Here is a 13,652-nt window from a genome sequence, read left to right on the forward strand (position 1 = left end):
ATTTATTTACAGCAGGAAGTGGCTTTTTTGGCCTCATGCGCCTCCATTGCTGTATCCATTTCTCTTTAAACATCCATAGGCAGGACACTTGGCTTTATTTAGACATGCCCTTCATTAGGTGAGTACAAAGGGGACAGAGTAATGATCACATTTATCCAAGGGAGGTGGACGGGGGTTATAGTGTGTGTGTGTGTGTGTGTGTGTGTGTGTGTGTGTGTGTGTTGGAAGAGGACAGAGGGGGGTCTCCTTGTTTATATGTATATGCCTTTGTCTCAGTGTGAGCGTCAGAGGATGAGCAGAAAGCCGCCAACAGAGACAGGGATGAGATGGATGAGGTGGGTGACGTGTGTGTGCATGCATGCTGCTCTGTTTGTGTGGAGACTTTGTCAAGATCCCAGCGGCACACAATGTGTGTGTGTGTGTGGGTGCAGAGGAAAAAAAACATTCACATAGTGTGTGTCTGCCTGCTGTTTGCATTAAAACATGCATGACTGTACACAGATACAGAGACCAATGGAGACACGCACATGCTCAGGCATACTGTATATACGCACACACGAACTCACAAGTATACAAACGCATAAACAGGTATGCACACACAGCAAACACACATTAGTGCATGACATTCACCATCTAGGGTGAATTTTTTGTCATTGTCATCAGAGACACACAAGCATAAAAGAGCAAATGGGGAGAGATGCCAATTTTGGTGAAGAAGATATCAAAGGAAAAAAAACATTATCAGAAAGGAACTGATGTTAAAATGACATTTACTAAGGCATCTATCCCTTTTTATCCAACAACCAGCTGCTATATGGCAGTAACAAAGACTGACTAGAAAGCCCATTCTAGTACATTAAAAGCCTTCTAACAAGGCCATGAAGTGGAATTGTTTCCTGCCGTACTCCAGAGTGAACAAGTGTTGAATCGGGAGAGATGCTGGATAATGGCCTCTCCTTCAAATTACCTCAGCTGTCAAATGATGATCCACGTGTTGACCTGCACTAATCATTGTCACTAAGTGGCAATTCCCCAAATTCCTCTTTTCGAGCAAGTCCTCTTAAAATGAATTTATATTATCTAGTGCAATGTGCAAACGCTCATCTTGGTGAGATTTTAAAAGGCTTAAAGCCCTGATCTGTAACTTTTTTTAGATTGTATGAATTACAGGTCTGATTTTAAGAGAAAATTAAATACTTTTTTTTTGTTTGTTGGGGTTTTTTTTTTCAATATAACAATGCATTACATTTAGTTTTTGTTTGTTGTATGACTACCTTTGATATTCATTTTCATTTCATTCTGAATGAGTTTTAGGTGATGGGTCAATGTTACATTTTTCATTTATATTTTAGGGCTTTTGTTATTGTGGCATGGTCTCATGATGAAATACCCTTGATATCAATTATCTTTTCAACACATCTTTCACACATTATTTATACTGCAGTCAACATGCTTTGTCTCCTGAGTCGTTTCTTATCTTGTCTGATTTTGAGTAAACTGAGCTGAGCTGTGGCTTGAGGAAACAGGGTTTAGACAACAGACCAACTTTTGTTTTTTTGATCAGATCATTTGAATTATGAAACTCATACACACACATATCGGTGCACTGTATTGAACTGAGTCATGTACTTCTGCACATATGCATTATTCAATAATTCAATTATTCAATAATTCAATTTTAAGAGATAATTGAGAAATTTGTTTTGCTGCTGAATTGAATATTGATGCCCATGAATATTGATGGTTGTGATGATAATTCTGTATTGTCTAACTTAACCAAGACATCTGTTTTGACCATTATTTGTCATATTTTTTGCTCTAACTGGCACCCTTAACAAACACATACCATCAAAACCACTTCAGTAGTTGTTTACCAGATTGAATTACCGGATGTGTAGTCTAATACCTTACTTGCAGTAATACTGGCAGGAAGTCTACCCTACAAACTTTAAATGGAATGTCTGTGAGTCATTTCCATCAAATATCAGTGATGTTTGCAAAGAGTGTTGTATTTCCATGTGATATAGCTGACTGAAATATAATGAATGGTGACCAAGAAGAGTGTGAAATGTGTTATTGTGTGCCCTACCATGTCATTATCACATTAGCAACACTCTCTTCAGTTCATTCTCACATCGAACTATAAACTACAAAAACTGCAACGCACACACAGGCAGTTATGAAGTTGTGCTGACAGTTTGGCAAACATCTCATTTACAACACCTGTGTGTGTCTGTGTGTGTGTGTAAATCCACATTTGTATGTCTTTGTGTGCGTGTGTCTGCTCACGTGTATGTTTTGGTTTGCTTTTGAGCTGCTGGAGTTTACAGAGGAAGTGAGGTATAGGGAGGGTACGCTCCTCTTCTCTCTTTCTCTGTCTATGATTCCCCTGCTGTAACCTGGCCCATACATTATTGAGTGCTGAAGAACATTGTTCCGCGGTGTTAATTTTTCAGCAGGCCAGGGGTGGACTGCAGACACACCCTTGCCCTAAGCCATGGGTTAGTCAGGTCACTGATGCGTACTGTCTTGTATAGTTGTGTGTGTATTGATTGCGTGTTTGTACATTTACTTCATCTGACTGCACTTATTTCCTCCTACAGCGTTGTCTGAACAAAGGTCTAAAAATCTTTCATAATATCACATGCTATTACCATTTTAAAAATGAATCAAGGCTTTATCTGATGTAAAAATGTCTTTTTGGACATAAATTTGTATAAAATCTTACAATACATAGGATTTTGGATGAAAGATGTGGGTTTAAATACTGCCTGTTTTTGTACACAAAGACCTCAGTGAAGCATGGTGAAGGTTATCTGCAGCAATATTTCATGCCGGATTTTTAGCCATATGATCCTGACACATGAGATGCTTCTCTGCTTTATTGTGTCCCATAATACAGGAATTGATTTGCCTCCATAAACATAATAGCATAATATGCTCAGTGTACTGTGCTCCACACTCCACCACTAAGGAGATTTTTCTTTCTGGATCTTGTGGGAAATTAAACCAGCTTGCTCTTGAGCTAACACACACACACACACAGACACACACATACACACACACACACACACACACACACACACCAATACACATTCTTAAACTCACAAATAGACAAATTTGCATGTGCAGGAAACAGGTAATTACATGAAAGTAAAAGGAAAAGAAAATCATGTATTGCATACATTATTCTCTTTCATTTTTTTAGTATATAATCTTTCCCACACCTTTGTATGAAAAAAATGTTATACTTTGTGTAGCTCTGTTTCGCGACATTAGCTGCTTAGTCTAGCTTTGCAAGTCATTATTGGAGGTGGGGGGACGGATTGCTGTGGGGTAAGTGATAAAGGTAAGCATGCGAGCTTAGACCTTAGCCTGTCATGGCTAAAGGTTAGCTTATAGATTTATGACTGCCGTCCCCCTTTGCCCAGGCTCTTTAAAGAGGTGGACACTTTTGAGACTGTTTGAGCTGCTCTAATTGATTGCAGCCAAGACATTGCCGTCTTATCCATACACCGAGAGGAGATGAGCACAAAGGACAGGAAAGAAACTTGAGACCAGTGGTTTCTAATCTTTTTAGCCTGTCGACTTTTTTTTTTTTTTTTTTAACAAAGCAGTGTCTACTTACAACACCTTGTCACTTTGCAGGTTGCTGCACCCAAAGGGTAATTTGTCCTTCTCAGATCCTTACATGCCCTGAAGAGGTGGAAGTATTTTGTATTTACAGAAGATTCAAGATTACAGACATGGAAAAATCTGACCCCTTAGATTTACCTACGACCCCTTGGGAAGTCCTGACCCCTAGGTTGGGGACCGCCATCTTGGAATGTATAGAATGAAAATGTAAACTCTAAAGCAATACCAAATCTACTGTATGCTGGGATGTGACATGCATTACAAGCTCAAGTCTGATCAGATTTTATACTGACAAATAAATAAATAAAAATTACAAATAATAAATAATAAATAGAAAAGAGTAATGAACTTGTAACCTTGGTTGGGTCATCCTCTCCTACCCACTGAGAGTCAGTCTTCTGGACAGTGCAAGGGTCTTTGAACCTGCAGCGCTGGAGGACTGCCAGCTGGACTAAACTCGTGAGGAGACAGCAGACCAGCAATGGCAGAGATTAGTGACCGGTAGCATGGCCTCATGGGATATGCAGTGCTACTGGCGGCAAAGAGGAGGAGGAGGAGGAGGAGGAGGAGGAGGAGGAGGAGGAGGCGTCACTGAGCCATGAATGGAACAAAAAGGGCTGACAGTAATACGCTGGAGACGAGCCAAAAGCTGTGTGCTGAGGCAAGATGTGTTGTGCACATCTACTTTATGTGTATGTATGGCTGTATTAACTGCATTTGTGTGTGTTGGTGTGTGTGTGTGTGTGTGTGTGTGTGTGTGTGTGAACAGAATAGTGAACAGCTGATTGGCTGTGCGTAATCCATGTGCCATATACAGTATGTGTGTCTTTGTATGGACGAAGGCTAGTGGAAATCAGCAGCTGGCCTTGGTTTGAATGTCTCTTAGGGATGAGTAAAATATCAGTCAGCACACACACACACACGGACAAAATGTACAATTCCGTGCTGACATACATAAACTGGCACATTTTGGAGCGTCTCCATTTCCCGTCCTGCACACACACACACACACACACACACACATTCAGCAAGAGGGCCAGACCAGTGTGCTAAATAAAGACAGACAGTAGAACAGATTTTCACACCCAGCGGGGCCATTAGCAGCTCAGTTAGACCACCAGCAAACTTCCATCCTCATCAGCATCACAAACACACACATACAGACACCTGCCATCATAGAATGACACAAACAAACACACACACACACACATATAATGTAGACATAAACAAATCACATGAAGCCCCACACAAGCATACACATACATAGTGTATAAATACTCATTCACACTAGGGCACACAATCATTACACATCTGTGATCAATGTATAGTTGGGTGTGTCCATCAACAACAGCGCGTGTATTTTTGATATGCAAGTGTGAAAGCTACAAGTATGCACCTGTGTGTGTGTGTGTGTTTGTCTGCATGTGTGGGCCCCCCAGGCTGCAGCTAAAATATGTATGCTGTGTCCGGGAGCAACGGGCCCCTGAGGATTGAGCTAGGAGGGAGGTTGCTACTCATGGCTGCCACCGCAGCACCACAGCCTTCTGGGAACTGGAAAGTTGCCTGTGTGTGCGTCGACTGCCTGACTTATCTGTGAACACTCCGAAAGCCGTGTGGCTCGCACCGGGCTCACTAAAGCTGAGAAAACGTGTCATCTGTAAAGCTGTCGAGCCCTCAGACATATCAAACCTCAGGGGCATTTACTGAAAAGACGTGATGTGTTTTCATGAATATTATAAGAGGAAATTTCCCGACAATGGGCGAGATAAACAAGTAATTAAAGGGCGAGATTAATTCAGCACATCTAGATGCTATACAGCCTGCGTCACCTTCAGTTCAGTGTGTTTTTGTTCATCATGAAAAACAATCCAGAGGTGATCTTGAGTACAGGGGAAAACGACCTTTGTCTGAGTTCACGTGTACATTATCATTTAAAAGTGGCATAGATCAGTAAAAAATGGTTCACTTGAAATCAGAAAGCAACAGGGAACAAATACAAATGAAGTGAAGCTGTTATGGTTCAAATTCTACAGAAATATGAATATTTCTTAATGTCTTAGTGTAGCCAATACTGTTATGATATTGGGTATTAAACATGGTTTGAGGTAAACGTATGTAAAAATCCGTCCTGCAAGTCAAAAGCCAGGGATTCAGTCTGCTCTGAACACTTAGATTGTAATACTTCCTCCTCGTGATGACATCACATTGTTCATGCATGCCCACAAACGGTGGTCTGTTCCATAGCCTTTGTTGCTAAGTTTGTTGCTAAGACATCCTCCACTTGCATATTCCAGATGTATTTGAGTCGGAAGCCGGAAGTCCGCTAATTATCTTTATCATATGTTTTAAACTATGTGTGTCATTTTTGTGAAGTATTTCCATTATATTCAATCAATGCTGTTTGACATTAGAGTCTAAAGACTGATGATGATAAGGAGAATTTAAAGGGTTGTTTTGACCTTTCTAAGCAGAGTATTTGGAGGGAAATAGGAGAAATGTCCCCGACTCTTGTTATTTTAGAAATGAATTCTTGAAGTTCTTCTCAATTATGAATTCTCACCCCAGGGCAGGCATTTGTACTTGGCACTGTTCTCATTAATGAGAGAGCTGATTTAATTGACTGTGTGCTGCAGACTGGGTTGTGAGCATCCGTCTGACACACTAACCTGCACGTACTCATGCACGCACACACACACTCTCACACATGCCTTAGCTTTGAGTCGACCTGGGCCTTGGCCCCAGGGAGCATCCTCTAGCATGAGCTATACTGTATGCAAATGAGAGGCCCCTATCACACAATAATTGCTTTGTATTGCACAGGAAGCACACAGCCGCATAGTGGAAGCTCGAGTTGGGTTGGGTTTGGTCTGTCTGTGGGTACATTCATAGGCGCGTTCACGTTCACTTGAAGTGCAGAGGAAGTCATTAATCATTGTAGGTGTGCCTCTGCATATAATGGTATGTGTCATGTCACGTGGCGTGAGACAGGGGATACAGTATGTTGCCCAAGCTTCATTTATCAGTTGTTGTGTGTAGTTTACAGTACATGCTGAAGGATGAGCTTGAAGGATGTCGGTTATGTGATGGTCAAATCTCAAAGGCCAGTATGTCTGCAGGTGATAAAGTTCTCAGTTATCAGTACAGAGCAGTGTAGAGCGGTCGCCTCCCTCTGACACCCACAAGTGCTCAAGTGCTTTTGTCTGTACATCAGAAAAGCTCCTATTACATGTTAGACATTCATTTACATTATGATTTATGCACTGCAAAATGTGTGCTTCTTCCCTGATGTGAAGCACTTTGTACTGTTACTTAAACTTTAACTTTAAAGAGGCTATGATCAGCATTTTTCTGCAGTAACTTTGGTTGGTTTTACTCTCACTGCTCTCATAGCGTCGCAGCTGTTTTCAGAGAATAAGTTCTAAAATCCCGCTGTGTACTTCCTACTCAGCACCAAATGGAAAGCAGACACAGTTAGTGATTAGCTGGTGAACATAGTGGAGCATTTAGCATCTGAAGAGCCAGATAGATAGTCACTAACTTTTTCCTGCCCTGCCTTTTGATGCTTGGTAGGTGGAATATAGTAGATATAAGACTTTGATTCATGCAACTTTAATTGTATTATTATTAGTATAGTGATATTAATTCATTAATTTTGATCATCTAAAAATCATGTAAGTAACTGATCAAGTACAGACGTTGAAAATTCACCGGTTCCAGCTTCTCAAATGTGGAGATTTGTTGCTTTTCTCAGTTTTTGTAAATTTTATATAGAGAATATGGGGTTTTGGTCAGAGAAAACAAGCAATACGAGCATTTTGAACTATTGCCCTCCTTTTTATAGAGTGAACAATTAATGGATTACTGGAAAATAATTGACAGATTAATCATAAATGAAAATAATCACTAGTTGCCACCCAAAGCCATCGTGTCAGCACATATCGGCGTGAGTGTTTTTCTCCCGCTGCTGCTGCTGATTCCAGTCAGATATCACTGATGAGCTCTCATGGACTTCCTAATGAGAGCCACTACTGGAGATACTCATCAGTGATCAATGTTTTCTTTGGCCTCACACCTTCCTGTGATCGAATGAGTATCTGTGTGCGGGTAATACCGTACGCATGCTCGCTCTTGTTTGCATACCCCCCCCCCCCCCCTCACTCTCTCTCTCTCTCTCTCTCCTTGCATTGCTGTCTCTACCTTTTCCTCTCTCCCTCCTCTTCTGCCTCCCTCCTCATTCTCTTTTATCTCCCCATCGTAGATAAAAGCAAAGCGCACGTCGCCAGGGAACAATTAGTCTCGGCCTTCTCAAATCACTATTGCACATCTCAATCTCCCTCATTTTTGCAGCATATCTTCCTCTATGCCAGGCATAGCATTAACCCACACTGCTTTGGGAGATGCCCAGGCAACTCCAATTCTTAAGGCACATCAGAGTCTATTTTACATTTTATCTCTGCTTTGCATCTGTTAAACCCTCTGTCTGCCTTTTTTTGCTCCCCTATATATCATTTCGCTCGGTTTTCTTGTACATCAAATTTATATACACTACGTTTAACATAACCTAAGTTTTCCCTTTTCTTCTGGCTCATTGAGTAGTCTCTCTTTGCCTCCTGACAGAGGCGTCACTTCACAGTGCGACTTTCTGATTAGCTGTGTCTCTGTTTTGGCTCTTGCTTTTCATGCCTCTGCTGTATGGAGGGTTTCTTCATGTTTGACTAGCTTAAGAGATCAGATTTTAACAGAACAGCACAGCGCAGTCAGGATGGTAAGTGGCACAGTTTCAAACTTGAAAATGCTAGGTATGTGAGTTGAATCTGACAGCTCAATACTGTGCGGTACTTTATTGAGTCTCCTCTGTCTTCCTCTGTTTGTTATAAATATTTATTCATGCCGGCCGGCCTACAGGCTGGCGCCGCGCTCAAGTTGTCAGAAGTCAGAAATCAGACCGAAGTGCACATTATAAATATACATCAAGACGGGGCTGGACTTTATGAATATTCACTGTTGACTTATAGAGATAGGTTATGCACCTTTGACCCAACTGCAAAAAAAAAACTGCTGTTCATATGCTTATGATCTCTCTTGATTGCTGTGCCTCTGTGTTTACCATGTTTTATCACCTTGGATTTTGTATTTGTAAAGGAGAAAGCACCGCTACTTATCAATTTGACATCATTCCTCTACATAACAAAAAGTCTGCAATGCGATATTCTGGGAAAACATGATTAATCGTCTGCCTCTTTTACAACTTCTCTGAAGTATACAATCAGTTCCCAGTTTATCAGGTACACCTAATGCAGTCTAATACAACAGTCCTGCAATAAATCCTTCCTTCAATAAGGTTATAATGTTCAGTTTTTATTGAAACTGTTGTAGAGAGTTGTTGATGTTTTTAAGACCATTTTTTTTCTTCAGGACCATTTTGGAGGTTGCACTTAGTGCTGTTGTCAAACTGTATTGCATTATACTAAGAGATGTTTCTAATATTTTGTCTACTCCATTTATACCAATGGAGGTAGTCTAACTGTTACAGCAGCATAAACAAGAATTTCCCAGTTGACCACAAATATTTTCAAATGAGAGCATTTAGAACTGGAAATAATACAATCTTTTGCACAGCAGTAGTAGTGTAAATAGATACAGATACATCTTCTCATTAAATCAAGCATACTTTGAGAAGCCTAAGTAGTAAATTCAAATTTGAATGAAAGTGAAAAGCTTGTAAATCATCATTGGTCTCTCACTCCCTCTCTCACTTACTTTCATCCCCAATTTTCTTCCCCATTCCTTCACTCTTATCTGTCTACCTCTATTGGATTTGTCGAGCTGAAATAGAAGAACAAAATATCACCACTATAGATCATTTTGACAGTTTAATTTCAATGCCTGATTATCAGTCAATTTGATAATTATATTATCCAACCATCCAATTAATGTGTTCTATATTTACAATGATCATCAAGTAAGCTCTCCATTTTTGCATCATTTATCAAGGGTGAGATATTAGAATCTCAAGGGACCTTGACAGATTGTGTGTGAGGCTTCTTGATTGAGATATAAAAATATCTGTGTCTGTTGACACGTTCAATACGTGCATCGCCCTGTGGAGAGGTTTTCGCTGGTCTTCCTCAATCTATTCCTTCACACTCAACAGAGCGTGTTCAAGAAACACAGAAAGAGCGAAAGACAGCGAAACGGAGTGGAGGCGAACGACTGATGAAAGGATTTCATGCCTCCTCCTAGGCTTTACTCCTCTCCTGTCTACTCTGTCTAGCTTGGGGAAAGTGGTGCGCTGTGCCAATGAGTTGCTGACACACAAACACACAGAGCAGGAGATGCAGGAACCAATCCGTCATGACTTCATGCTTCTGCTCCCTATTCCCTGTTAGTCAGCCATCTCTGACGCTCCCAGAGCAAGACGAGATCACCCAACAACAGGCAACAATGCCTCACGTGAGATTAGGTAGTTTCAAAAGCGACACGTTCAGATAGGGTTTTCCATCTGGAGTGTGGAAGCTTGTTGTTTACATGCCAGTGATAATCACATACAGTAGAGTTTACTCTGTATTAGGTGAGATCCAAGCATCTGACCATCCACAATCTGCTATAGATAGATCTAAGCATCAACTGTTGCCTCCCTGTTCAGATCTTCCCATTCAAATGTTTTTTTAACTCAATGTTAGCTCCTTTCCTATGCCTACATTATCAGATGAAAGTTAAATTCATATGGAATGCATATTTTTCTTTCTCTCTTATTCCTAAAGCTTACTACTTAGCTACTTTTTTTCCTGTTATTCTTAAGTCTGTATTTACGTGTGCACATTTGTGCCTCTGGGTTCGTGGATGTGTGTGAGATTTACAGTAAGAGCTGTTCTGTTTTTTTGGGTGCATTTGAGGTGTTTTCAGTTCGCTTGGTTTAACGGCAAGAAAAAAAAGCGAATCTTCAACTCTGTTCTTTATACTTTTACAGATGACGTGCCCCCCTACTTCAAGACAGAGCCGGTGCGTAGCCAGCTCCATCTGGAACGCAACAGGCTGGTACTGACCTGTATGGCCGAGGGGAGCTGGCCTCTGGAGTTCAAATGGATCCACAACAACACGGAGCTGACCCGCTTTTCACTGGAGTACAGGTGAGAATAAACTGAATAAATAAGAGAGAGATGGAGAAGGGGAAAAAAGGGAGAGAAAGGTGTACCTGAGTAACTGGCTTGCAGTAACTACAGACCTAGACCAAACAAGCAAAAAAAAACTTAGCCAAAATTACTGCATTTTGGCTTTATCATAGCCAGAATGGACAGAAGAAATTATTCACATTAGAGCAAAAAAACATACATATGGCATGTTGTAGGTCTCTTAAGATTTGTAATTGAGTAATTTGACAAATATCCTCTGAGTTAAAGATAGCAGTTAACTGGTGAGGAAGCCACAGCTAGCCTTAAAGCTAAATTTACCCACATTTTCCTGTTTCCTGCTTCTGAAAAACCCATTTTAACTATCTTATCTTATTAATATTCATCATTTTATTTGTATATTACATTTATCATATATTTTCATGCCACAGAAATGAGGCAGTAGCCAAACCAGATAAATTAGTCTTACTTAGAAACATCAGCCCAGCTTAGTAGTGTAGCATTAGCAATAACTGCTGTGTTATTATGGATCGGCTTTCCAACAATGCCTCACGTGAGATTAGGTACCCTAACCATAACCCTAACCCTGGCTTTCTTACCCTAACCCTAACCAATCTCACTCCTCATGCCTAAACCTAACCAACCCAAGCAACAAAGGCAACAAGTACTAGCCAATGAGAGGCAGAGTAGGGCGGGTCTTGCCAAGAAAAGCAGTGGGATCCATAATAACGCATAATAACTGCCACCTCAATTTCTGTTTCTAATTCAATTCATGTGATTTGATGTCATTTAATTAGCTACCTAAAATAAATAAATATTTTGGCAGTTTATATTCATAGTTTATTAGCTCAAATTGACAACAAAGCCTAATGAACAATGTGTTTTACTCTTGCATTCACTTTAGACTCTCCAAAGGCAGAATATCTGCATTCTTTTTTAGTCTTGTGTGACAATGGAATAGCCTATCAAATAAAGAAATAGCTCTCGCTGTTTGCTTTTTCTCTCTTTCTCTTTTTTGCTCCTGCCTCCCTGCTTTCCCCTCGTGGCTCTGTGACCTCCATCACTCTCTCTGGAGAGGCAGCGAACAAGCAAAAGGCGTGAATGAGGGTTAGGGCAGGAGATAAACCGTCTTTAATGGTAACTGGAAGATCCTAATCATGTGGCAAACATTGCTCTTATCTCGGAGAGCAGTGTGTCTGCACCCAATGTCTCTGTGTGTATGTGTGTGTGCAGACAGCAGTGTAAATGAAGCACTAGAGGATTGAAAGAAAGCTCATTGACACACACTTTGCTGATCTTAGCTGAACTGTTGTGTTCATATGTGAGAATGAGAGAGTATGTGAAAACAACAGAGGGTGAACGTGCAAGCAACATCCGCCTTGTTGATGGAGCTGGAGCAATCTCTAGAGATAGATAAGACCAGAGTGGGAACATTGGGGTAGGAAGGACAGAAGTGACACACACACACACACATGCTAGGACAATTGATCAGAATGGACTATACTTGAGAATACCTGTTAGGGCCTCAGGTGCCGTTTGACTGTGTTGAGTGATTGAGTGATAGTGCGGGTGATTTAATAAGTAGTCAGGCAGAAGGCTGTGTAGGATTCTGCATGTGTGAGTGAGTGTTTGTACTGTATTTCCTCAAATAAAAGACAGTAGTCAGTTAAAAACTGGGTGTCAGATAATGGCTGTTTAAATACAACGATAATGGTGCATATTTTAATTATAATGACAGCAGCAACACTACATGAGCATCAGTAACCAGGGTAACCAGAATAACTTGGCTAAGCCAGCGAGTATACATCCAGGAGCATGCTAACAGATGCTACAGCTAAGTGGTGCACTGCCATAACGTTCTGGGTGGAACTCAAGCGCTAGAATTATTGTTCCGCACGTTAGAGTCAGTGGATTAATGCGGTAACAGAAATTTAACAGAGCAAACGGGCGCATATACTTAGAAATAAAGGCCTCTCTCAAATAAAGGCCTGGTACCCACTAGAGTTGAGGTAAATAAAGGCCCCAGCCACTATTTGAGGAAATACAGTATACTGTTTAAAAGCCTGCTATTAGACCAGTTGAAATGGACATTTTAGAAAATTTGACTTTTTCGTAAACAGTGGTTGCGCTTGTTTTTCACACCAGGGTGCTCAGGGATAATGTAGGTGGAGTGAGCTGCTAAAATAAAGTGGTAAAGATACCCACAGCATATAACGTGCTCCCCAACATCCAGAGACATACAGAAAATGATGCATCTAATACAACATCTTAATATGGAAATTATTGGTTAAGCAGCAGCTGGAGGTTTACTGTAATGGAACATTTTTTTAAATTTAATACTTTTGAGTACTGACTCTACCTACCTGGGCGAGTTTCGGAATATAGCAAAGAATCTTTCAAGTCAAGTCGATTTTTTATTTATATAGTCTAATATCACACACTCGCCTCCGGGCTTTACAATCTGTACAACATCCTCTATCGTTGTACCCTTGATTCGAATAACCACCAAAAAACATTTTTTAATCTTTTAATAGTGAAACCCATTTTGAACAGGTAGAAAAGTGTTATCAAAGTTCCTCCTTTTCTAAGCTCAACTAACATCCAACACTGATTTACAGTTCAATGAATGATCCGTCATGTTGTATACCACAGCAAACTCCTGTTTCAATAGGAAACACATCACATAAAGAAAGTAAAGATGCTACTTTTGAGGGCAAGGGCAGCAATTTTTATGTGTTATTAATATATTCATTGATTCCTTATCTTTTTTTTGCAACCTTATTCATGTGAAAGGGAATTTGTGCGTGCATATGTGTGTTATTTGTATGCAGTCTTCCTCAGTTCCCAAGTCGGCCTTTCTCTGTGCCAGGAGTGTATTTGAGCAGA

The 13,652-nt window shown here is 40.5% G+C and overlaps 1 protein-coding gene across 6 annotated transcripts in view; it reads left to right on the top strand.

Annotated features, from left to right (window-relative positions):
- The window catches only part of sdk2b (sidekick cell adhesion molecule 2b), a 275,964-nt gene that overhangs the window by 184,304 nt on the left and 78,008 nt on the right, over positions 1-13,652 (top strand). For all 6 annotated transcript variants that reach the window (XM_044337216.1, XM_044337219.1, XM_044337217.1 and 3 more), the window contains exon 2: positions 10,607-10,766. In XM_044337216.1, coding sequence (XP_044193151.1) covers positions 10,607-10,766 — 160 coding nt within the window. The remainder of the gene's footprint in view (positions 1-10,606; positions 10,767-13,652) is intronic.

The sequence above is a fragment of the Thunnus albacares genome, chromosome 20 (assembly GCF_914725855.1).
Source record: "Thunnus albacares chromosome 20, fThuAlb1.1, whole genome shotgun sequence".
NCBI lineage: Eukaryota > Metazoa > Chordata > Actinopteri > Scombriformes > Scombridae > Thunnus > Thunnus albacares.